A 27,522-nucleotide genomic window follows, 5' to 3' on the forward strand; every position below is an offset into this window, starting at 1 on the left:
ATATCTTAAAAATATAATGTAATAATCAAATATTTTAATAAATTAATTTAATCAATTATAAGTCAAGTTCAGTTCATGTCTTCTGAAGGCAATAATGTTATTCAGCTAAAGCCAGTTTAATTTTGATTCAAATCGATGTTGCAAAATTCATCAATTGCGAAGTTTTGTTCTCATTTGATAGTGTCAGTGCCATCAAATCTTTACTAGTGAATATAAAGTGACCTTTAACCCTATAAACCCTGAATATCAACTGTCTTTTAGAAAGTAGCATAATAAATGTTAACAGCACACAAAACCACATTTTCAAAAAATGTAATATGCAAGAGAAACCACTAATTCACAAATAACACAGGTCTGAATTCAGACTGCGGTTACACACGAGATACTGAGATGAAGAACCTGTTTGATCCGCATGAGGCCCTGAGAAACATTTCACTTCATCTGCTCCTGAGCTTCGTTTTACTGGAAGTTACAGTGGTTAAATGACAAGTGACCTCTAAAAACATGGACACATGAGGAGGAGGTGACACGAGGAATTCAAAAGCACCTGAGAAACGAACACGACATGCATTCTTGAGCATCCGTCACACTTGGAGCAAAACACGCTGTGATGCAAACAGACGTTTTTCTTTCCATTTTTTTTTCTTTTTAAAAGACAAGTTAATATTCTGCAATTTGGAGTTTATATTGACAACAAAAAGCCAGAAATGTGAGTTAAAAAGTCTTAATTAACTTTTTTTCTCCCATGGCAGAAACAAGCTTCCATATCAGACTGACAGACACACTTCATAACATCATCTCTGACTGCTTCCACTAATCTGCTGTGAGATTCGATCCCTGCATGAGTTTAACTCTAAAAACGTGTGCCCTCATGTTTACAGAGACCACCTACAGCAGAGAACACCCAAAGAAGCCTCATCTGATGATGGATCTGGGTTTGCATCTAACCTCAACAGTTTATAATGAGTAAAAAAATAACATTAGGACTGTCGGACGATTCAAATATTCAATCATGATTAATCAATTAATAAAAAGAAACTTAATATTTGAATGCATTAAGGAAAGAAAAATACATAATGGGCATCTGTGCAGTCTAAATCATATTCTAATAGATAAAACCAAGCATTATTTCACTGAATATCCAGTTTCTCTCATAAATGTGTCACACTAAGGAAGCTAAAGGGAACGGAGTCAATATTCCTGATAACAGAGGAAGCTGAGTCCAGGTCACCATGATCACCTGACACAACCCAGGGTCATGACCCCTGTGGGAATGCTTCTGCTGGGACAGAATTATGGGTAGTTATTAAAAAGTAAAGTGCGTGGAAGTTTGTATGTGGGGGAAAAAACATTTGAGTTTCATTCAGAATTTTCTGCACTATTTATTAAACAAACTAGATACAAAGTAATACGCTTAAATAAAGATGAAATTTTGAAGTAGAAATCTGAAAAATGAAATGGCAAAAATGATATTTGTTCTATTTTATTTGTTATATTTATAAATTATATATTAATCAGATTTGTTCAGAAGGGTCAGTAAATAAGCATTTGGGGATTTAAAAAAGGGGGGCAGAAAATATATAAAGGTGGTCCTCCAAGCCAGTGGTCAAGGGGAATTATTATTAATGTAATATAATTAATTGCACATCACTACAAACAGTAATGTTTGATGCAATTTCAAATTTTCCTTTCTCTTTGGAGTGTTACAAGCTCTTGGTGAATAAAGAAGATCTGTGAAGTTGCAAAGACTAAAGTCTAAAATCCAAAGAGATATTCTTTATAAAAGTTAACACTCATCCACGCCCCTGAAACGGCTCGTTCTAACACGCCCCCACACCTCTACGTCAGTATGTGGGAAGATTTGCATAACACCGCACAGATGTTCACGCAAAGAAAGAAGGCGTAACTTTTATTCTTGTTGTAGTAATGTTGTTTCCACCACCACTATGTCGTATAGACGCTGTGTGTTTCACTGTGAAAGCGAAACTACTATGTTTGGCCTTCCAAAAGAGGACGATATCCGCTTTGTCATACCTGGGGCTAATCCGTGCTGGTCGCTGAGGAAATACATCAACTTTGCACTGTGGATTGCTGAATTGTCTTTCACTGTGGACGAAGCGGGATTCAGCCCGGGGTCTTCACATGTGGTTGCTGCAAGCCCAAGTTATGCTCCTTCATAGAATCCACCTGCCACACCGTTCTCAAGCCGCCCGCCTCCGCTCACTTAAGCTGGCCACAGCTCACTCTAGGCCTCTGGTCTCAGCTCACTCAAGGCCGCGGTGTTTGCCGCTGTTTCATTGAGAAAGCGAAACTACTTTGTTTTTGCCTTCCAAAAGAAGACACGACTAGAAATCATGTTTATATCATGTATATAATGGGTTTTATGTTTTTTCTCATCTCTCCGGCTGGACAAGGCTTCACAATATGTTAAGAGGTGTAACATTTCCGTCTCACACTTGATGGATTTGGCCAAACACAGCACACCTCGCTTTTCAGAGAGATGAGCCTTGTGAAAATCGACACGTTTCAGAAGGCGGGGCATAGAGGAGAAACAATAATGTACAGTATGTGGAAAATAATGTGTTTTTTTTAACCTGAAGCCGCATAAACACATTTCATTACACTAAATACACAAAATAATGTTCTTTTTAGCAGCATCATATGACCCCTTTAAAGCTCCTCATCCTGTTCATTTCTCTTTCTCCTCTGAAAGCCATTTGCAGACAGCTCAGGAGCTGAGGAACATTGTGGAGGGATGAAGTCATTTTTGTCGTTCTTCCAGAAGTGAGATTCAGCCCTGATATCAGGTACGCTGACAGGGAGGGAAGGAGGGAGTAATGGATGACAGCAGGGCTGTGAAAAGAAAAGAAAAGTGATACTTGGAAATGAAAAGAGGGAGAAAATAAAGGACTGATTGAGTGTAAATGAAGCGAGTGAGTGGAAAAGAGCACAGGAACATGGAGGAGAAGAGAAAAGGGGCTCTAGTTGTTCCCTGTTGTTTTCATTTAAACAGGCACCAGGAATGTGGCCTTCTTTTCCTTCACTGCTGCAAACGGCCATGAAAACAACAACCAGCATAGAACTGAGAGCGAGAGAGAGGTGAAAGAAAACTCTTCCTTCTCTAGTGTAGATTATTAACTAAAAACATTAAAAAATAAAAAAAATTGTTAAGTGAAATAAAGCTGAAATAAAATAAAAAATGTTGCCTTGGCAGAAAACTGAAATTAAATGAGTACTAAAATACCCAAATAGTAAAACAAAAATAAAGCTAAACATAAGTAAAAACTAATAAAAATGACAAAAGCAAACAACACAACTGCTAAAACTCAAAGTGAAATTAAAATTAAAACTGAAGATATATAAATAAAATAATTCATTACAGAAATAAATACTTTAAAATATGATATACTTACTAAATAAATAACACTGACATGCTAATCATAGCATAATATTAGGTTTGTTATAGTCTCAACCTCAGACGTCACACCTACGGACCGTTGGCTAAACGTCTGATGCATATGGCACACAAAAGTGGAAGCACTTCAGGAGCTTCGAAGTCGCCATTGAATTGGTTGAATTATACAGGAATTCCGGTAGACGTGTGTGTCGCCTTCTTTAACGTTCCGCCTGGAAACAAAGCCGCTGTGACGCCAAACCCCCTCACGAAAGAAGAAAGCCGTAGTGTTTACAACTGTGACGACGAGCGCTTATCAGGATCAACTAAACACTGGATTTTCAAAAGTATGTGAAATATTTAAAGTTAGCGGCATAGAATCTTTAAAATACATCCGAGAGTTTTACACACTGGTCTGTAATTGTGGCGACATTTCCATGCCCCAAAATGTGATGATGTACAAAACGAACTGTGATTGGTTGTTTGACATGTTGGTCAAATGGCCTCATGGGCGGGCCTTGGCCAATGAAGACTGCCATGGATTCCTGGCAACGCGAGACTAGGTTTGTTAATGCAAATTCACTCTTAGTATTAATGATTTAAACAACCACCTACCAATCACCTGCAACACCCTAGCAACAACATTAATTTTGGCACTGCTAGTTTCAACAAACAAAACTGCAAAAATAAAAGCAGTTTCAAACTATTTCTCGAACAGTAACAAGAAAATATTTTAATGTCACTTTAATATAATGCTTTAATAATATTTTGCCTCCCATACAGACTTGATTACTTAAGAAAATAATAAGGCAGGTAAAATCGTTAGGCTACATTTTGAATTAGAAAAATTCAAAACAAATATATTTTTCTTTAGAATTTTTTTAGTTTTTTTGGGGAAAAAAAACATGAACCCGCCTAAGATGGTTGTTGGTCTTAGCTAGTTTAAAATGGTTAGCAAGCTGATCTTCCAGCGTGATCTGCTGAAAAGTGTCGAAAACCCCTCTGAAATCAGTCAACAGTTCTCTTAAACCAGTAAACCAGCTTAGCATGGTAAAGCCATTTTTTCCTCAGCAGGCAAACCGATGAATCACTCACAACAGCAGCAGTGACTCTGTAAGCAAGTTTAAAGAGTGAGGAAATCTCCAAACATCTCCCACATGTCCAGACGCTGCATTAAAACACACTGACTCACAAGCGTCTGACTGAACATACATAGGGAATTACTCTCGGTTAGAGGGGAAGACACAGACGTGACTGTGTCCCCTCTGAGACGACGATCTGATCGCAGGCAGACAGCAAACACATGCCCTCATTCCAGCTGAGACTTTAATCCTGCTAAAGACACGGAGCAGCAGTTACAGCCAGAACAGCATCAAATCTTTGACAAGTCATGCAAACACAGCACAGCACACAGTCGTCTGGAGTGTGTGTGTGTGCGCTGTCTCACGCCTGGTACTTTGTTTCCAAACAGTCTCTCGAGCAGAGCAGCACATTCCAGCCTCTGCAGCTCATCAAACATATTAGTAACCACAACAGCTTCCTGTCTGCGCAGGATCACTCGGCACTGGCACTGATAAAGGAACAGAGACTCTTATAACACACACACAACAGACACTCAAACACACACACAAGCAGTGCCCCTGTGTCTTAACCAGATAAGACCTGCAGACCAGCTGAGGTCATAGAGCTAAAAATTAAATGTTGATTGCCAATAAGATTGTTTGAGATTTTGAGATCACTAACTTTTGACTGCAGACTTACGGGACAGTTTGAGACTTTGAGATCTCTTCTGAAGCTCTCAAGCAAGTCTGCATTTGCTTTCTGTTTAATCTTTTAAAGATATAGAAAAAGTTTGATTAGCACAAAAATATTTCCAATTTATCCATCAATTCGTATCCATCAATTTGTGTTTCCAGGCATTTACGGTGGAAGTCTGTGGGGCAAGGCATCACTTCAGGATCATCATTACAATATGCACTGGTTTACACAAGAAACAATGTGTTATTATGTCCAGTGTGACAGAATCACTCACTGACTTTGTCAGTGCAATGTTATATCCAATCTTTCAACGTCATACAAATTACTATTTACATGGAGCAAACTCCAGCCACTGGAACTACATCAGTAATGCATAACCAGATATACATCCACCTAGAAAAGTACTTCCAAAATGGACAATTTGGTTGACTTTTCAGATCAAATACAGATCATATTAATCTTTACATTTCTGCTCGTAAACCCTCTAAAGACTGACCAAATAGATTCTCGCAGGGGTATCACTGTAGAACTTAAATGAGGAAAAAATTGAGTTTAATCAAGACCATTAGCAACTTGATTAGATTTTTCATTACTGTGTGGCACCATTGTTTGATTATGAACACAAACTCTCACACATTTGTGTTGTACATGGAGGTTATTTATCAGGCTGTGCTTTCGTTAGGTTCTTTTATCTCAGCTCTTTTGCTTGTCTTTGTACAGCTGAGCACAATGTGTTCACCCTCCTATATCCAAGAACCGTTTCACATTACCGCAGCATTGAGACATCTTCACAGGTTACTCACAAAGAGCTCAATCCGAGAGCCTGTCCACATGTGTTTTTCCTTCTTTTTTTTGTTAACCCATCTCCACACACTCATCACAGCCCCTGTAATAACACCCTGTGTTTATGGTCTGAACCTCTCCAAGCCTCAATATTCATTAACCCACTACTGTCAGATGTCCACCTGCTCCTCTTTCACTAAAGAATGACTACAGTAATACAGGCAACATAATTACCCTGGTCTCAACTTTTACGTAATAAATGCCATTACCGTGGTTAGTGATTACCCGATTATCCAAATCACATAGAATGCCACCAAACACATGCGAAGAACTGCTTATAAGTTGAAAGAAATCACAATCTGCTGACCCCAAAAAGTAACTTGACACTTAAAAATGCATTAGCGGCATTTCTCAAAAGGAAAGATAAGCACACTTGGTTATAATGCAATGACGCTCAAACATATTTAACTGTGACTGAAGTGTACAAATACTTTTTGAGGCCACTATATTGATTTACAAATGTTCTGTAGACAAAATCCTTGGACACTGTAGTGAAAGGAGGAAAAAAAACCATGAAAGAAACATCAAACAGCCCTACACATGTCATAAAGAAGGCATTAGTCTCTGGAAATGTGCCTGGAGCTAACAGCTTAAGAGGAGGAACGTTTAGCTCTATTTACACTGTGTGTTTTCATTAGCCAGAATACAAATGTATGAGTGCAAGTTCCTGAGAAGAGAGTCAAAAGTGTGCGTGAGTCTCCAAGACTCTGTCAATGATGGGCTCAAATTAGACTGCATAATCCAGGCTGAATGACAAGGCCATGCAAACATTTCCCCAATGTGAACATGATAATGACCCTTGCGAGGAAAAAAGAAGAATTAAAAAGAAAAAAAGGAATTTGGCCAACAGAATGTTACTCAAACTCATCTGCACCCTTTATATAATCAGCCAATATCAGGCGGCTCCAAACAGAGTCCTAAGTGGACCACAATACTGAAAGGACAAGCTGGCACAGACAAAATCTCAGGAAAATACAGCACCATAAAAGGTGGACTGAGAGAAACTATGACCAAACCCAGTGTCTGAGACAGACCAACCATGCTACAGAGGGCTTACCAAAGCCATACAGAGAACTAATCCATCATTGAGAGTATGCAAGACTTTGGAAAACATCACGGCCCTCGGACATACACTACCAAGCACAACACTCCTAAATTTTAAGTATTTGAAAGGTATTTATCCCTAAGGTCAGTTTGGTAACACAAGCCTTTTTCTGAAGGTTACTTTAGTCTTTTCTAACTTTCTATACAACGGATAAACCATTATATAAATACACAAAGAGATAAAGCATTCCCTTCAAAATATGCCAGTTAAAAATGCCAGAATATTCTGACTTTTCATAGAGGCGAGTAAACAAAGGAACATTTGCGGCAGACAGTGGGAGAAACACACATAAGTGTACACACACACACACACACACACACACACACACACACACACACACACTCTCTCTCTCTCTCTCTCTACAGGCATTGGACCAAAAGGAAGGTAGGCTAAGGAAAAGAAGAACAACATGACCTGAACCTGCTGTGGGCAAAATATTTCCATTTTTATATTCATAATTCTAAGAAACATTGTTCTGCTCCTTCCATCAGAGACAAAAACAAAGTCGGGAGCTATAAATTCAGCTGCACAACAACCTGAGGTAACAACATGTCAAACGCTGCACAAATAAATTCATAATTTTGCACATGCATACCCACTCAAGCTGAAGGCCTTGAAACTCTCATCCAAGTTCTTTTTAGAGCAATACATCAGTTTTAGCCGCAATATAATTCAGTCCAGAACACCCGCATAGAGGTCTCATAAAATATGCAAAAAACACTTCATCTTGCTTTGCTCACAAGTTATCACCCATGATTATAAAGCAAAAGGCTACACCCAATACAGTTTACAGAAATATATTTGCAAGCATTTACGTCATAACTTGCCATAAACAAACAATTCAAAAACATGTAAATAACCAAAATAGAGAAGAAAACACAACACTCACCACTCTCGGCTTGGCCTTCAGAGAGGCAGTGGAAAGTTCCTCACTGGACTTCCTCTCTAGTTTTGGCTCAGCAATGGTGGTAGGAACTGAAGGTGTGGAAGTGGTGCTGTCCAGAATAACCCCACCAGTAGCTCCTGGGGTCTCTGCCGGGCACTCTGGAGAGTTCAAGGTCAAGATGTATTGCTCAGTGACGTCCTCTAATGATGGAGTTTCCTCCCCCGGGACTGTTCTGTTGGGTGTTGAAGACTCTCCGACATGGCTAGACCTGTGGATGTCCTGGGAGATGTGGGCATGTGAAGGAATAATGGGCACAAATGTGGCAGGTTCACTGGCATGACGCACGTGTTTGGGTTTGACTTTTGAGGCTGGAAGCTGGGGGAGGATGGATGCAGAAGACTGCTCGTCACCTTGTTCATCTAAGTGATCCCCGTCATCACAAGACAACTGATGGGTAAAGCGGTTTGTGCGTTTCTTGGGGCTTCTGCGACTGGTGCGAGGAGACAAAACCTGAGCTAGCTTAGGGTCAAAAGGAAATGAGGGCTCACCTGGGGCTTTTGTTTCTCCATTATGACCAAGGTGGGAGGGCAAAACATGCTCAGATTGAGAATGAGAACTTCTGCTTGGACAATAAGGTCGTTGTTCGCTATTGAGCGCCCAAAGCTCGTCTCTTTGCTCGGATAAGATGGGCTCACTGCTGGAAGGTGCTATGGATTGTTCTAGTTCACTAATTGGCTCGCTGGGATGCTTTTGAAATTCTAGGACAGTATCTGCCAGTTCTCCACGTCTGCTGGGGTCGCTAAAGCTCTTTTTCTTCACAGCCTTGCCATTCGCCTTCTCATCAATAAGATTGTCCATTGCGCCAGGTTCACAAACAATGCTCTGAATCACAGTACTGTAATCTCTTAGGCTGTCGCTACACACGGAAAGGTCACTGGCAGCACTGCCTGTATATTCAGAAAGATCTGCTGCAGAAGTCTCCACACCAACACCCACCTTAGAACTTAGAGAGAGTGAACCAAGCAGGTTGCTGTCCATGGAGAAGCTCTTTCCGCCATCCTCTGCATCTGACCGACGTCTATGAGGCATAGGATCACTCAAGGAACGGAATGCAGACTCACCATTAGACTCTCCGTTACTGCTGGAGTCTGAGCCGTTGTTTCCAGCTGAGGAGAATTTCCTTCGCCTACGAATAGCACTAGGAGTAGACGGAGCCTCCAAGGCCCCCTGGTTTACATTTTTACTGCTGCTAATGTCTCCTCCTATGGCTACTCCCTCATACTCCATCTTAACAGACGGAACTTGAGATGAAAGAGATTCCTCTGGTGTTGTATCAGGCAACTGCTCTTCGTACAACCCTGACTGATTCCAAACGGTGGGAGTCTGACCCAGCAAGTCTTTACCACAGGATATCCCCCCATATGAGCCAGTCTCTGGCTCTGTGACAATTCCTTCATCTGTCAGGCTAGATTCATGGCCGGAGAGTTCATCCAGTGACTTATCACAGAACACGTTCTCCTCTGAATTTCCCTTCTGTAAACATTTTCCACTTTTTCCATCAGCCTCCCCTTCCTTACACCCACTAAAATCAGAGTGTTCAAGTCTCCTCACCTCCTGCTTTGCCTTATCTGCTTTTTCAGTGTCTATTTTAGCATCACTGCTTTTTGTCTTGAAACAGTCTTCCTCATAATCATCATCCTTACTTTCACCCATCTGACAAATGTCTCTTATCACCTGTCTGGCTTCCTGTACGTAGCGATCTTGTAGAGGGGTAGGCATTGGCTCGTCGTAACCATAGGTACATCTACAGTCGTCGCTCTCCACCTCCCTGTCAGCAATCAACACCTGCTCGCCACTATCTTCAGAGTCTAGCCGTTGCTCGGAGGAACTCCTTAAACTTGGCCCACTACCATAATATTGCTGCCCTGCTGGCTTCTCAGAGTAAGAGAAAGACTTTGCCCTCCTCAAAGTAGCAGTGAGATCCTTCAGGGAAGGACGTCCATGGTGCGGCCTATTTGTCCTGGAGCCCATTCTGTACACAGATGTGCCTTGATCAGAGTTAAGACTGTCCTCGTCATCCTGTCCCTTTTTCTTCATTCTCAACTCAGATAGATCGGTCTTAAGGTAGCTAAGAAGTGATAAAGTTTCAGAGGCAATGTCAGGGTTGGATATAGAGATCCTGTTCCTGTCTTTCTCATTATTTAAGGAGGGGCTGAATACCCTGTTGTCTGTACTGCTTTTTTTATATTCTGCTGGGCTTAAGCTGGTCACAAGCTTAGGGTGAGCTCGAACTGGGCCGCGAGAAAAGTTATCTCCATGGCCAAAACTAGGCGAGCGGTACACTGTGGCATTGCCATGGTATGTTTTACTCAGAACAGCTGATGAAGCCCTGCCATAGCTGTGAATGTTGGCTGGCTGATCCTCTTCTTTTAACGCCTCTGTGCTAGAATACCTGCTATTACTTCTTGACCCCAATGGACTGGATGCAAATGAGGGTATGGTGACTTTTGAAACCCGCGACACCTGAGGAACAGGGCTAGTTCTGACTGACCCCTCGAAATTTCTATATAGGTGCCTAAAGCTGTCCTTAGTCACATGGGATCGTTGCGATGTGCTGTCTCGTGCCCATGGCATGTCCGTATAACAACCCCTAGAACGGAAACCCTCAATCCTGCGGCCCACCGTTTGAGAATCACACGGCTCCATCATTACAGGTTGGTTGTCACTGTCATCTGACTCTTCATTGCCTCTGCTGCAATTGCTTTTCTTCTTTTTCCTTAGCGAGCGACGTCTTACGTCCTTGTTGTGGTGTGCTAGCGCTGCAGCAGGGCTGTCCTCCTCACTGCCTGAAGACCTTCCTCTCAACTTAACCCTGATGCCATACTTGTTTTGTGGGAAACGATTGCCTGTCCGTTCTCTGAACTTCTCGTCCTCTTCTCCAGAGCTCAGTCTTCTCCCAGTGCCGGCTAGTTCCACGGAGGGCCCTGTCTGTGGTTGGGAGGAGTTATGTGAGGAATGCGAGCTATCCAGTGGCTGTGGCTGCTCTGCCCTCTGTCTCTGCTCCTGCAGCTGCCAACGGTGAGACCTGAGGGGCAAAGTGGTCGTTCTACTGCGCGGTGGGGGTGCAGGAGGAGAATCACAATTAAAAAACTCAAAGGAATGGCTTTCAGCAGCTAAAGTATGGAGGTTAGGGATTGACAATGTACTGTTGTCATGATGAGAGCAGTTTGTGTCTTGCCAGGCTCCCCTTGGCTGGTGGGGGAACTGTTTGTCACTTTTGTCTGGAGTTGAGAAGCCCTCTTTAGCGTCGAAATGCTGGAAGTTTTGACATGCAGATTTCAAGTCATCAGCATCTGAAGTTGACCGATGTTGCTTTCTGCGTCCATCCCCAAATAATTCTCTAATCTTAGAAACGCTTGGCCAGTTTGCATCAATATGAATAGATGTCTCTCCATAGGAAGGGTGATAGCGATGAGATTTGCATGTTGGGCTCCCTAAAACAAAAACATTGTTATGTTAACTTACATGTATTCATTAAGCAGACACACTGATCTAAATCGACGTTCAAAAACATCACAAGCAAGTTGTCAGTACACTAAATACAGTACACTACGCTAACTTTAAAGTACAAGCCAAATTAGTACATAAGCTTGAGCAGACGCGTTATAGAAAGTGTCTTTGTTTATGGCAGACGAATTGTTGAGTGCTAGTGATTTCAAAACAATGTATCTTACCTGTGCTTGTGACACCCAGAGTTTTCAGGAGCCTGTGTTTATCTCCTCTGTCCGAATCCGACCCTGACACAGACTCGTGAGCCGAGCAATATCTGTTACTGTCCTTAAGTTTCTCCGTCGCAGACTCCGAGAACTCCTTGGATAAGCAGCCACTCTCGCTCAAAGACGAATCTTCGATACTTTTTGTGTTTTCAACGCTTCCAGTGTTGACTAATGAGCTCTGTGTCCCGCCTGTGCTCGAACTGAACTTCTCAGAGAGCTGACGAACCGATGGAGATATTCCATGAGAGGCTTTCTTGAGGTCTGCGGTCGAGAGGCTGGCCGCTGAGATTTTGGAAACTTTTCTGGATACAGTAACAGCGTGCGTCGCTTGTGATGGCTGCGCGCTGGGCTCTACGGCGTCTGGGGGAAGGGCACCGCACCTATCCAAATCCTCTCCAAGTGATCTGCGCTTTGCACTCCAACTCTCCAACTTTTTGAAAGAGACGCTTCTGTGAGCAGGCCCTTTTCTTTCAATCTCCCTTTCAGCCATTGCGATGCCTGTCCTCCCACTTGTCTTTCTTACTATTCTCTCAGTTCATTGATAAATAGTCCTCTTTTCTTCTCCTTCGTTTTCCGTGGTTGCCTTTACCCCCCTGAAAACAACTTACAATGCCCCCATTTAACCACAAAATTTGCTTGGCAGTGTTTTCCGAAGAGGAGGACAAAAAATTCAGGAACAACAGATGAGATTGTTTACGAAAACAGAGTTATATCCCCGGAACTTTGCGCATGTTTGCTTCTCTTAGTGTCCATCCATGCATTTGGAAAGAGCTCAAAGTTTGAGATGAAAACTCCCAAGTGTTTCAGCCCAACACACACTAGAGCAACGTTTGAATAATGTACATTTTCCAAAGTAAATCCCATTTCCTTGTCCGACTGTCTTTCTTCAGAAGCATCCTTTATTTCCAGCTTGAATAAGTGCGCTCAGCCTTATTTTGGCACAATTAAGGGTTTCCGTGACTTGTGGCTTTTTACATGTAGATAGTTGCTTGGATTGAGGGCGGGACTAAAACATGGGGTCGGGGTTAGAGAGAGAGACCCCTGGGGAATACGAGGGGGGATCCAGCTTTTCCTCTTTCTGATGTGAGACAGCAGATAATGCTGACGGTATGAGTCCGTTTGTAAACACAGAGTAGGAAACTTTTGAACAAATTATCATCATCATTTTCTTTGCTGAACTTTGGGGAAGCTCAGACATAACTCTTTTGCCTCTTTAACCAAAAGCTCTGCTTGTCTGCATGGTCTCCATGAACTGGCTTTACAGGAAAAACTTTTGCAGTCCTTTGTTTCGAAGGCTTCTTTTTTTTCTCTCTCTTTTCTTCTTTTTCGTCTGTCTTGCCTTTTAGTTGCATGTCTAAAGTGCTCTCTAGTGGCCATGTTCTTATTTACTCTTATCTAAAGTTGACTGTATGAATGTAATTTCATCAAATAGCAAATAAAATATCAAGCCAAGTGTCATTATTATTTTAAAGCACAATTTTAAATATATATATATATATATATATATATATATATATATATATATATATATATATATATATATATATATATATATATATATATATATATATACTTTTTTAGTTAGTTCCAATAAAATCTCTGCCATGATTTTAATTCAGATGTGTGGATTGGTATTTTTTATGTAATACAATGACATTTATACATGTTCAGATGTACTTTTTGAGTCTACTGTAGTTCTTTCTTGGACCTGAATGTTAGCTAAAGTATAAGAAACATGAAGGAAATGGAAATTAAGTTTATTGATTCATCTTTATTGGACCAACAACAAACCAGGATAAGAACACAGTGGACACAATTCAACTAGACAAATCAACTTTTCACATTTAAAAGCAAAACAAAAAAACATCCACAAAAACCTCATTGAGGATATAGATTTGAATAGCATTAGTTAATATTATACTTGTTTATACAACAACAGATTCTACAGATTACTTACACAAACAGTTTGATGTTTAAACAAAAGCAAACATTCACTGACAAACATTTTCTTTGCACAGTGACTGACAAGCATTCAATAACTAGTATGCTTAAAAAAGATCTTGTATGCACATACTACATTAGAAACACAGATGTTTTCATTATTATATGGGCACAATGATGAATTTTGCCCATAGGTTGCATGTCATATATTGTTTAATTATTTAAAACTCTCTTTATGTGAATGCTCAAATAATGTTTAACCATTAGCGCTGAAGCAGGAAGCGAATGGTCAGTTTAATGTGGAAAAAGCACGTCCGCTTTAACAACAAAACTTGTTGGTCAAGTACGCCACCTACTGGCAGTTCACAGAGTCAACCACTCTAATGCTCGTTACGTTAAGGCAAGTTTAATTTGCTCACAAGTTAACATTATAAGTTAGCAGTATGTAGAGTATGCTTAAAATAGCACAGTACTACGACTATTTCTATACTGTATAAAGCTTGTTTGTATGTATGGAATACCAAAATGATCTACTATATTTGCCAAAAAACAGCCATTATTTAATTATGCACAAAACCGGATTTCAAAATGCAAAATAGCATTTAAGAAAAAAAAGGTTTTATTTAATGATAACTGAATGCCACTTGCTGAATTAATAATGCAACATGGAAAGGTTGCATAACAACAATGTATCTGTTTGGCACGTTTATCACTGCATAATGCATGCAATTTCACAAACAAATTAAAAGCAAGGTGTAGTATACAGTATTTACAGTGCAGTATATAGTATGTTATATTTCACTCTGAACTTAGATTGCTTCATGTTCATGCAGATTGAAGAAAAAGGCTCTTCTCCAATTAGATACATTAGGGTGAAACTCATTCATATTTAAAAACTCACAAAGATAATACTGGCCAAATGACTAAAATACATTCACACTCACAACAATGCAACATTATTTATTTTACCATACTGTAAACCCAGCCATTTCTATTTGTAGTTTTTGGTCATGTTGGCACAATGACAGTACAGGCAGTACTAATATGTCTTTGTACGCGAGGTCTGTGTTGTTAACACAAGATCCTTCTCTAATAGGACAAGATGTTCCATCATAAGTATGTTGAGCTGTACAAAATGTTATTATACCATCAAACATCTGATAATGACCTACAGATAATGTGCAGCAGATGCAGTATGTTAAACAGATGGTGTTATTCTTTCCATTCCAAATTCTTTCATTCATCTCTATCTCTCATCCATAATTTCACACATCACTGTCTCAGTGCACCTATTTATCCTAAATATCACGCATATACAGTATGCTTCCGCTCACCAAGGCTGCATTTATTCGCTCAAAATAGCAAAAACAGTAATATTGTGATTTCAAATAACTCTTTTCTATTCATTTTAAAATGTAATTTATTCCTGTGATACAAGGCTGAATTTTAAAACATTTCTCAATAAACATTTCTGATTTTTATCAATGTTGAAAATGTTGTGTTGCTTCCATATATTTGTGGAAACTGTGATACATTTTTTTTTCAGGATTCTTTGATGAATCAAAGGTCAAGGTCAAATGTCCATAGTGTGAGGTATGAAAGTTCCAGTCATCATAAATGCATTTTTGTAACACTGATTCAGTCTATAAGAATGACTACCTTCAACCATTATGTACAATATTCACAGTACAGGTAGTTAATGCATTGGACGTTTTGTATTTAAATATTGACTTTTTTTAGTTTTAACATACACACAGCCTACTAAGAGTAGACACTACAGGGTAAATGTTTAACTAACAGATATCACCATACTTTCCTAATTAACTAATCACAGTACATTAAGACTTTACATTTTGTATTACAAAGCATTATCTAATTTAAAATGCACTAAATTCTGTACATTTCCAGAATAGAAATCTCAGTATTGAATAAAACCAGGCTCAAAATTCTTGTATCATTTTGTTGGCATATTTTTTAGAGAGGGTATTTTTGGATATTTCTTTTTATCCCTCCACCAACAACTAAATACTGTCAACAGCCAGGAAAAAAATATTTTCATCATGTTTTCAGAAAATAAAATGTCATATAAATTATATGATATTAATAAACCAGTGTTAATTCAGTATCATTGATATACCTTTATAGTGTTTGTAAGTATTCTAAATTAGATTTTTATATTTTTTATTTTTTGTTTTTTTTTTTTTTGTTGTTGCATATTTTGCTGTTTTCAACAATTTTGTTGTTTTTGTTTTATTAGTATTTTTTGAAATGTTCATATAGTTTTTATATATTATTTGGTTTTAGTCATTTTAATACTTCACACTAATTAAACAAAAATGAGAAATGCTGTCTTGACAATCAGCTTAAATAAAATGTTTTTTTTTTATAATAAAATTTTATTTTTCCTTTATTTCAGTTAGCAGTTTTTATATTTCAAGTATGAAAAAATTTATGGTTTCAGTTGTAGTTAACTATAATAACCCTTGAACAAACCCTTCTAAAAATCTTTAGTGTGATGTAAGTACTGCTGAAGTGGAGAGTTTTGGATTAGTGTATGAAAATCCTAAATCATTTTGAGAAAAGAGCTTTTATAGATATGTACTGTAACTGAAATAGTGTCAAAATAAACACTTAAAGATGCATTAAGCGATTTCCGAAAAAGAAAAGGCTGTTGAAAGTGGATCAGTCAGAACACCAGAACACACTTGTAGCCAATCAGCAGCAAGGGGCGTGTCCACTAATGATTGGGGGAGGTGCCTGTGTTGCAAAGCATGTTAAAGAATTGGGGGCGGAGCTATCAAAACAGGGGTGTGATTATTTTGGTTAGGGGCATGTCTGTTTTCTTTTAGTGAGAAATTGCTTACTGCACCTTTAAATGTCTATTTTGGATGTATTTTTTCACTACACTCTCACAAATAAATTTACAAAACTGTCTTGTTAAAAACTCTGTACTGTTAAAAGCACTATATAAATAAAGGTGACTTGACTTGACAAAACTGTCACTACAGTGGTACCCTTTCAAAAGGTACTAATTTGTAAACCTTAGCCTATAAAATCTCAAATATGTCTAGTGGAGAAAACAAAACAAAACAATGGCTGTGATTGTAGTGTCTTGCTTAACACAGTTATTTTTGACCCAAGCAGGTGTGCTCCAGTCAGGTTTTGTCAACCTTGTCTTTGAGCGAGGTGATCTTGAGCAGCAGACTCCTGGTGCTGCGTCTGTACTGCGGCTGGGTGAAGTAGAACAGAATGGGGTCCAGAACGCTGTTCATGCTGGCGAAGGGTCTGGTGCATTTGTAGACCACAGACAGCAAATTCCTCAGTTCGCAGGGGGCCGTGGGAAAGGTCCTCACCAGCAGGTAGAGTGTCTTTGTCATATGGAAAGGCAAGAAGCTGATGGCGAACACCAGCATCACAATGATAATCATCCTCACAGCTTTATTCTTCCTCTCTATGGCCACAGCTTGTTGGGCTTCACCAACCTGCCAGAGAACCCGTGCCATTTTGCAGTACAGCACTACGATCACTAGAAAGGGCACGACGAAGCCCAGACAGGTCAAAGTAATGCCGTATGGGAAGTACGCTGTGGAGCGCTCTGGAACACTGAGGTCGTAGCACACCGTGCGGTTGCGCTGGATGCCGGTGGCAGCGAACTCAAACGTTGGAGCACAGAGAACGGCGACGGCCACCCAGACGCCAGCGCAGACCAACCATGCCAGCCTGCGTCCGCCTTGTCTGGGCCACACCGTCAGCGGATGGCAGATGCCCATGTAGCGCTGGGAGCTGATGCAGGTGAGGAAGAAGATGCTTCCGTGCAGGTTGCTGTAGAACTGGAAGCGAACCAAGCGGCAGGTGAAGTCTCCGAATGGCCAATAGTCTTCACTGGCGTAGTTGTATATGAGAAGCGGAAGGGAACAGACGTACAGGAAGTCTGCCACCGCTAGATTCAGCATGTAGATATTGGTCCGCGTTAGAGCGCGCCGGGAGCCCCATATCCGCAGGATGATGATGAAGTTGAGCGGCAGTCCAAAGATGAAGACCAGGCTGTAGACGGACGGGAGCAGGAAGCGCTTGAAGTCCTCCTTGTAGGTGCAGGAAGGCAGAATGGAGGTGGAATGGTTAAGAGATGCCATCTTAACAAATATTGCCTCGCATTCTGAAAAACAGAAACGTTTATGCATCAGTGCAGTCTTACATAAAGAGATGCATAGATAATCTTGTACTTAATCTTGTTAGCATTATTTATGGTGCTTGTCTACGCACCAGGATTATTACAGTTAACTAAAAACTAGAAACATTAAAAAAATCATTACTTGAAATAAAATGAATGCTAACTAAAATAAAATAAACTTTTCATTTTCATTTAGTTTAACTTGATATATTATAAATAACAAACTAAAACTGAAATAAAAATCACTCAAAACTATGCAAACATTAAAAAAAACAAAAATTACATCAACTAAAATGAAAACAGAACATATATTTAGAAAGGTTCTAAATACTAATAAAAACTACATTAGTACCTAAATGATAGTAAAATATCACTGCCATGTACAATGATGATAGAGTTTTTTTTTTTCATTTATCCACATTCATCCGCACCACAAGGATGCACTGTTTCTATGTGTATTTAGCTTTAATTTGAAAGAAAACGTAGTATCCTTGTGGCACGGATGATACAGAAGAGCCTACGCAGCATACGGTGATATGGAGAGACACAGAGGAGACCGTTGACAAAGGAATTGTTGAATAAAATTGCTATTTTTGTTTTCTTCGTTTACAAAAAGTGTCCCATCGCTTCATGTAACCCAGATTGCACGTCTGATGGCAGATGAAGTATTCTGATGACGACCTTCATACCTTTTATGGACCTTGACACTGTTATTTACTTGGCAGTCTATGGGACAGTCACAGGCCTCCCGCTTTTCATCCAAAATATCTTAAATTGTGTTCTGAAGACGAACTGAGCTTTTACGGGTTTGGAACGACATTAAAAAGATCTCAACAGTGATTTTTCTTTCCAACAGAACTAAACAGATGGAACCCTAAATGTTGCAAACCGCACATCAATTCAGCGTGTGCACACAAAACCCATTTATACAGTCCAAACATAGTAAGTAAAAACCAAATTAGAGAGAAAATATAACTTCTTCAAACCCAATTAGAGTTAAAACATTAAATATGTGAGTGAACTAACTGTGTTTACCAGACTCTCAGGAGCCACTGGGCAACTTCATTAATCATCCCGCTGACTGAAAGCACTCACTGCTATATTTTACTCTACATTCTCTGGTGTTGGATAACACTGAATGTTAAGACACAAGTCAGATGCTTAATATATAAACATGACTGGATTTTCACATGAGAATATTAAAATTATATTTATAATTGGTGTCAATAATAAAATGCAATTAGAAAATTTAAGGCAGGAAAGCATCACTTGTGCTCAGCATCACAGTGTGTTTATTGTGTAAAGATGTGAGAACATACGATGGGATGTGGAGGACATCATATAGACTTGGGGTTTAAAATTATGAATCCTTAGTAAACAAATGCATGTGAAGTGGAAAGAAGCATTTGATTGTTGATTTGATGCACTGGACTTGAGGTTATAATCTGCTAAAATGGCCTTAAAATGTAAAATATTATCTACTTAACAAACATATTAACAGAAATGGCTTAAACAAGCCATTATTTACACCAACTGACAGATCGTCTAAATGCAAAGTGTGTCACTTCTGTGCCACTAGTGGCAGCAAATGGAATTGCAACACTTCTGTTTTTCATGATCCTGATAGCATTTTATTTCATCTATTTTTCAGAGACAAAAACCTTTGTTTTCTTTAAATAAAAAGATACTGTACACTAAATAAAGCTAAATGTAGCATTCTTGAACCATTCATAAAGCAATTTCTTTGTCACACTGTTACGCAAATTGAAAAAAAGGGTCACACTGAGTTACATTAAAATTGCAAAAGATTTCATTGCACTTTTAATAGATAGTAAAGCGGCACAAATCATGTGACACGCTTGGTAAAGACACAGGAAAAGAAAGAGTTCACATTCCTCTTTTACTCCTTTCAGTTGCCAGTTTGAATGAGTTGATTCATATTTAAATGAAGTTCCCCATTCTTACTATCAAAGAAGGCAAAAAATTCACGAGAACGGTGATAAAGGACGGCCACAAAGACTCCTCAAAGTCTCCATTCATGTGTTCTTTACTATTATGTCCAATTCCTCATTATATTTCTCTAAAAAAAGAGAAACTTGTCCAAGTCTATATATAATAACAGAGTAAAATGGCAATGTTAATCTGAATCTTTGGTAGATTAATTCTATAGCTATTCACACAGAGCGTGTCCTTACATTGCATCATTTTAGGTCTATGTATGCATGCACAATAAAATCTTTTACAAAATCCTGCTGTCTGGATCGATTCCCAATTAGGGCACATTCAAGTAAAAGCCTGATTTCCGGTTATGCCACCAACACACATTATTGCAGGTAATGCGATCAGTAAATGTGTGTTTATTGCATAATACCTCATCTTTATGAGCTTATCTACACTATGATTAATGAAGGCTTCACTGCAGTAGACGAACTAAAGACTTTTCCCCCTAGTGTTCTTGTCTTTCATCACAGCGTTTGACGTCAAGAAGTGTTGTGCAACAACAGACATGAGACATTCCGTTTTACGAGAAGAGTCTGTGTGTGTGTGTTTGTGTGTGTGTGTGTGTCTGCCCAGTACTAACACCTGTGAGTATTTAGCAGATGCTGTTAATCCAGTGGTTTTTGCAGTTGTCTGAATGCACACAACCAGACTAGCAAAATCAGTGCCTGATTCTGCTGATTCCTTATCCCAGCCCAGCTCATCAGCTCTTCATCATTCATCTCAGAGACGGCTGGAGAAAAAGCAGAAGGCTGGATTTGTCTAGACAGGTTTAGGAACACACAACTGGCCAGCCTTGGGTGGGACTGAACTAAAACACTGAGTTCTGGAAGAGAGGAATGTCAGTTTGGTTTTCTGACATGTTTAAGTTCAATTTATATTTATGTTTTTATTTATATATTTATGTTTTATATTATTTTATATTTATATTATATGTAATATTTGTATTATATATCATTTATATTTCTATTATAGTATATTATATTTTTATTTCATCTTGATTTTATTTTGGAATACCACAAGGACAAGCTGACTTCCTTATTTTGTAAAATGTGGTTGTAGGTGGTTGCTAGGGTGTGGCCATGCTGTTGAAGGTGTTGCCTTAGTGTTGGTATGCCATTTCTAGGGCACTGTAGGTGGTTGCTAGGGTGTCGCTGTGCAGTTGCAAGAGTGTTCTAGGTTGTTGCTAGGTTGTGGCTATGCTGTTGCCATAGTGTTGATATGCCATTTCTAGAGTGTTTTGGGTGGTTGTCAGTGCATTGCTATGCAGTTGTGGTTGTTATGGTGTTATTCTGGCATTGTGGGTGTTGCCAGAGTGTTGTGGGTGGTTGCCAGGGCGTTGCTATGCCACTGCCAGAGTGTTCTAGGTGTTTTTTATGCTGCTGCCATGATGTTGAAGGTGCTGTCGACATGCCATTTCTAGATTGGTAAGAGTGGTTGATTTAAAGATTGTAGATTAGCACAAATCTCCAACTCAGCATCGATGGTTGCATTAGACTCTGCTAAGTCAAAAATAAAGGTCTAGAAAAATGGTGTCTGGAAAAGCCTCATTCTTCTATTCTGCCTCAGGGTTATTTGAGTTCTTGCATGAAGTCATAGACTCTCGGTCAAAAATAGGAACTAACTGTGTCTAAGACCACAGCTGCAGTTTGTCATATTTATGGTAGAATGTTACCTGCATCTTGAATGCATTAATGTAACAATGTTGACTGAGACGGCGGAGCTTCATGGAGTGGAACGGACAGGGAGTGGTGGTTATGGCTGTTGATTTAAGCAAACAGTGATATATGTCAGCTGTCTGCTTGCTAAAACTCAAGAAACCCCAATCAGGACTTGTTTGAGTCAAGAGTGTTGAATATGGAGATTAGATTTAGTGTGACTACATATATTTCTTGTGACACTTGTGCAAATATCTGCAGGGGTGGTGACAGAACGTATGAGAGAGCAGCAACCTGAAACTGCAAGAGTCTTAATTTAGCAGTTACTCCACATGACGAGCTCTTACGCAAATTTCAGACAGATTAAAGTGATAGTATTATAGAATTATATAGAACTATAGAAAGAGAGCATTATGGGTTCACGTTCATGGCATTTGCCCTTTTCCAAACACCCACTTCCACACCTTTTTCTGGGAAATTTGTCACAAGGCATTCTTTATATGCTAAGCAAACAAAACACTGTTGGTGTTAAAAATGGAAAAAAATCCTGTCAGGTCTTGAAGCCATATTTGACATTTCGATTTTGAATACTTGCATTGTGACAGCACAGCACCCAAGGCAAATTAACTAAGGTTATACAGCATAAACGAGTGACATGGTGTCAGTTTGTGGGCATGGAAATGGAAGCAGATGGTGGTAAGAGGGTCATTCACCTTGCAAGCATTCATCATATTAGTCAGGTGCAAAAATAGCACAGTAGAGCATGGGTTTGCTTCCAAGCAACATCAAGTGGTGACATTTCTATCGCACAATTGCACATATTACAACAAACTGATAACAGCAGGAAATTTGCCATTTTGGCCAGGAAAGTCATGTTTCTGAGTGGGACATTGTTCTCTTTTATCTTTTCCTAGCGTTTGGCTTGTGTTTTCTCTCTGTTGAGGGCTCAAACCGCCCCTTGGCGCCACTGGCTGTCATTGTGATGAATTTAGGAAGGTAAAAGAATAAAAAAAGGAGGCTATTGTAAATTCTGACCTGGATTAACAACCTCTTGGAATGTTTTCTTTTCTAAACACATTTCTTCCCACACTACATGCACATAAAAGACGTATAGAGCACAGAAGCTATTCACTAGAGCATCACTAACCTACTGGAATCTGCACTGCAAACAATGACTTACAGTGGATTCCAGCAATTCTGTGAAATCATAGTTCCACAGAGCTGTTTCTAAGGCTGTTAATATCAATCAGGACAGAATGATACTTTTTTTAGACACAGAGACTGTGATTTACAACACTGCATTATTGTACAAAATAAATGAACGTGACAGATGGTGTGGAGCTGAAACTGTATATCAATCAATGAATCAAATATTTACTAAATCAATCAATAAATTAATAAAAGATTTCACAGCAGCACATAGTTGAAATGTGAACATAAAAGGCTTTGTCTTTTAAAATCTATATTTTACAAAATGATCAAGACCATGTTTTTGAATTCGTTTTTGATTTTAACATCAAAATCTGAATTATGAATATACCAACCAAAAAGGTAAAAGGTGTTAGACATTATAATTAGTTATGAGTTATTGCAAAGATTTGTTATATCAGTTTCTTTAATGTTTCGCTGTTATATATTTATTTGTAGCACTAGTGCAGTTTTGTAGGCTATTATTAATTTTGTAAAACCATGACAGGAAAGAAACATATATTTCAAGAACAAAACCTGGATTAGGAATTAGTATTATTTATTAGTATCTAGTACATGCATAAGTAACTAAACATCACTATGCGTGCCCATAATGGGATAAACAACTGATGCAAATAATCATTTCATGCCACTTGATTTTAATATCGTAGGCTATTGCTTCCTAAACTTACCTTTGCGTCCACTCTTTCGTTATTTCCCCTGTTGAACACCAGAAACAACTCTGTCTGCGAAGTAAAAGTGAATCTCCTCAGAGAAACGAAGAAAACAGAAGTAGCGAATTACTCTGCATTGCTCTCTTCTTCTTTCTGCACTTGCGAGTCATCGAAACCGTTTACAGTAACCCACCCCAGTCTCATGAATATTAATCACGTATGGTTACGTCTGATTGGCTGAAAGACTTTCATAAGTGTTTTTTTTCTCAGTGTTTTTGCTTTGGAAATTTTATGTATAGATTTATGTAGATACGTCTATAGTTTATGTAGATATGTCTATAGTTTGGCACATTAATGCACATTGTGTACTTATTATCTCACAGAAAGTTGATAGACAAACATAGAAATATCATAATATTTTAAATTGCCCCGCAGCTCCTACACCACATGCTGAGCATAATTTTCTGCTGATATCAACGAACAACTGTCAGTCAACACATTTTTCTTTTGTACATGATTTTGGCTTTTAGTTTAGCCAAAGTTTCCCAGCTGTTCAGCAGCTGACTAATGTGAAAAGGCATGGTATAAACTGGTTTTATGTGATCCATGCAAACTCATGTTTTTGTTCATTTGTAATGGTGAAGAACAAGTTAAAGCAGGCACGTGCGCAGACATAACAAAGTAGGTTAAATGGTCCATCTTGATATTTACATTGAATCAACTGAATTTAATTTTTGAATCAAAACAAACTTTAATAATTTCTTTTCTCACACATTATGTTGCTCCAAAAGTATGAAAATAAAAACTAGGCAACTTCAGACAGACCTCTTAAACCCTGGCATAAGTAAGACCGAAAGAGGTTCTAGTGTTTATGAAAATGCTTTGCTTTCATTTCCAGTCAATAAGAGCAAATATTCAACAGAAGCTGGGTCATTTAGTGTCAAATTTATTTTTGTTTAATTGATCCAGTAATGCTTAGTTAAACTGGTTTTGTATACGCGCAGATTCAAGTTAACAAGTTCAACAAAATGCAATGATACTGGTTTTACATCTTATTCATAAAACTATGTGAAAAGTAAATATAGTCTTAAAAAAAAGCAATCTGCTTTGAAGTTGCTAACAAAACGAAACCAAAGTGATAAAATATTGTGCTTTTATTTCATATATATCTATAAATCTATCTATAAATATTGTTTATTGTACATATATAACTGCTATGTGTCCTTGGTTTTCAGCATGGTTTTCAGCTGACTCCAGCCTTACACACACTATGCACACTGGCCATCTATGGTTCCTTGAAGAACTTTTAAAATGGAATCTTGGAATCGATGGAAACCATACTTTGTAGTGGAAAAAAATTCTTTAGATTAACGGAACGTTCTTTACACACAGAAAAAGTTTCTTTTAGGAACTGATCGCTGAAAGTTCTTTGTGGAATTCAAAAATGGCTCTTTTATGGCATCTCTGCCAAAACCATTTTTTAACCTTTATTTTTTAAGCGCAAAGAATCTTTTTGTTTCTATGGATGTTAAAGGTTCTTCATGGAACCAAAGATTCCAATTAAGAACCTAAATTTTTTAGAGTGTATGGTGAAATTTGAGGACTAAAAAACCCTTAATTATTGGTGTTTAGACCATTATTTTCTCTATTTTGTACAGGTTTATCCACATCTGGGCTCATTTTCATTTCTTTTCTTTTTTTTCCATGTTTGTCATAGTAGTGAGTAAGGAAAAGAAATGAATGGAAAGGGGAATGGGATTGGGATAGGCATCACATCGCCTACACTGAACTTGTCGGAGCATGTGCATTAATGGCTCATGTTCCAGCCATGTTGACTGGGATCCAGAAGTTCAGGTTCTTTATAACATCAGACCTAATTAAGCACCTATTAAGATCTAACAGACATTTCTGTCAGGGGCAGGGCAGGATTACGGGCTCTTGAAATGCCTCCAAAACCTCAATCTGTGTGGTTTGAGACCTCCAAAGGAAGCATATGAAAATGGTTGAAACATCTCTATTTGATCTCCGGTGTTGGGTCTGTGTTCATGATCCCCAGCTGATGACAGAAAAGGCCTGTATGATTCTGCACACATGTACTAATGCTAATTAATTAGGTTAATTGGATTGCAGGGAGCATGCAGCTGGGATGACTGGGGCGATTAGGCCAGGAAATGGACACATGCAACACAAATGACCTCTAACAGTGTTTTTGGGACTGATTCAATAATAATAATAGTCCTCTAAAATTTCACTGGAAAACAACTACGGGGGAAAATAAATAGAGGGCAATTATAACACGCTATTTTTGTTTGAACACAAACAAGTTATATTGGTGTTTCACTATATTCTTATTAAAGTTATCTTTCTGCCTAATCGAAACGTCTTCACTAGAAATTTTCAGGAAAAATTATACATGATTTAAAAAAAATAAATAATATATATATATATATATTATATATATATATATATATATATATATATTCTTTGTCTAAAATTCCATATCTAAACTGCTGGTTAAAAATTAACATGAAATGACAGTTGTTAACCCTGTTTTTTTTTTCTCTTTAAATATGCATTTGACATATCAGCCCTTTGATATATTCTAGTGGCTTATTTCATATATCTATAGACTTCACTGTTGCTTTTTAACATATAATGTTCTTGGCAGTTAAGAATTACAACTGAATAAAGGTAAACTATTAAGCACTAAGAAATATTGAAGCAAAACCATTTCCCAAAACTGACTGAATTAAATTCAATATTATAATCTTGTCTTTCTCAGTGTAAACAATGAATGGCACCATTACTTTTCGGCATGTGTAAATGTTTCTAATGATAAGGTTGCAGGTATATTGGTAGTAGTCTGTGAACTATACAAAACTGTAGATGTTACATCTGATAGTCTCCACTGCCACTGAAAGTCTCTGGGAATGTAGGAAACGTGACTCCATGCGTGCTGGAACGAGTATATCCACAGTTTCAAAAGGCAGAGGAAAAAAGGACCTGCTGACACTTGAAAAGCTTGAAGAGATTCATTCACATTTCAGGGTTTGTTGCAAAACAATGTCCGGTGTCTGCTTCTAAAATATGTGTGAAGTAAAGTGAAATGATGTAAGATTTAAAGGGATAGTTCACCCAAAAATTAAAAACCATGCCATTCATTACTCACCTTGATGTCATCCCAAACCTGTAAGAACTTTGTTCATCTTCGAAACACAAATTAGGATAATTTTTGATGAAATCTGAGAGCTCTCTGAACAGACAGCAACACAAATGTTCCCAGAGCCAGAAACATAGCAAGGAAATCAGTTAAACAGTTAATGTGTACTGATAATGGCCGAAGGCGTGATTTGGAGGACAATAGTTGAATAAAGTCGTTATTTTTGTTGACAGCAGCTGTTCAGCTTTTCAGACTAATGGTTTCATCTAAATCATTTGACAAGTTATTCTTAAACTGGATTGCTGGTCTTAGCTGGTTGAAAAACTCTTTCCTTCAATTATTTATTTTCAGGATTCTTTAATAAATAGAAAGTTCAAAAGAACAGAATTTATCTGAAATAGAAAGCTTTCATAAGATTATATGCTCCCATTCAAAAGTTCGGGGTCAGTAAGATCTATATTTTTTATTTAATTTTTTAAAAGAAATTAATAATTTTTTTTTAGGAAGAATGTATCAAAAGTGTCAGTAAAAACTTTTATTTAGTGCTGTCAAACGATTAATCGCATCCAAAATAAAAGTTTTTGTTTACATAATATATGTATGTGTGCTTTGTATATATATTATGTACATATAAATACACACACGCATGTATACATTTCAGACAAATGTTGTGCTTTTATATTAAATTATTTATTTATAATATAAATTATATGAATATAAATATAGAAGTAAATATTTTCTAAATATATACTGTATGTGTATTTATATAATAAATATACACAGATGTATTATGCAAACAAAAACTTTTATTTTGTATGTGATTAATCGCGATTAATCGTTTGACAGAACTAGTTTTATTACTATAATATATAATATTGCTATACTATATGTCTATATTTTTTTTTTACCCTTATACATACCTTGCAGTAAACTGAAGCCTCTTCCTATTATTTAGGGTTTAACAGTTATT

General features: G+C 38.2%; 2 protein-coding genes across 2 annotated transcripts in view; both read right to left on the reverse strand.

Annotated features, from left to right (window-relative positions):
- LOC109109461 (rho guanine nucleotide exchange factor 17) overlaps positions 1–13,084 on the reverse strand; it is a 77,920-nt gene extending 64,836 nt beyond the window's left edge. Inside the window, 2 exon segments of the mRNA XM_042744647.1 lie at positions 7,990–11,480; positions 11,721–13,084. Of these exon segments, the coding sequence (XP_042600581.1) occupies positions 7,990–11,480; positions 11,721–12,252 (4,023 nt within the window). The 5' untranslated portion in view covers positions 12,253–13,084.
- A 3,203-nt stretch (positions 13,085–16,287) lies between these two features.
- On the reverse strand, positions 16,288–23,567 carry LOC109050793 (P2Y purinoceptor 3-like). The gene is made up of 2 exons (XM_019068367.2): positions 23,411–23,567; positions 16,288–17,859 (listed from the first exon to the last, which is right to left on the reverse strand). Exon 2 carries the CDS (start codon positions 17,834–17,836, stop codon positions 16,859–16,861), a length of 978 nt encoding a protein of 325 aa, XP_018923912.1. The 5' UTR covers positions 17,837–17,859; positions 23,411–23,567; the 3' UTR covers positions 16,288–16,858.
- Positions 23,568–27,522: the final 3,955 nt, after the last annotated feature.

This window comes from Cyprinus carpio, chromosome B18, assembly GCF_018340385.1.
Source record: "Cyprinus carpio isolate SPL01 chromosome B18, ASM1834038v1, whole genome shotgun sequence".
Taxonomy (NCBI): domain Eukaryota; kingdom Metazoa; phylum Chordata; class Actinopteri; order Cypriniformes; family Cyprinidae; genus Cyprinus; species Cyprinus carpio.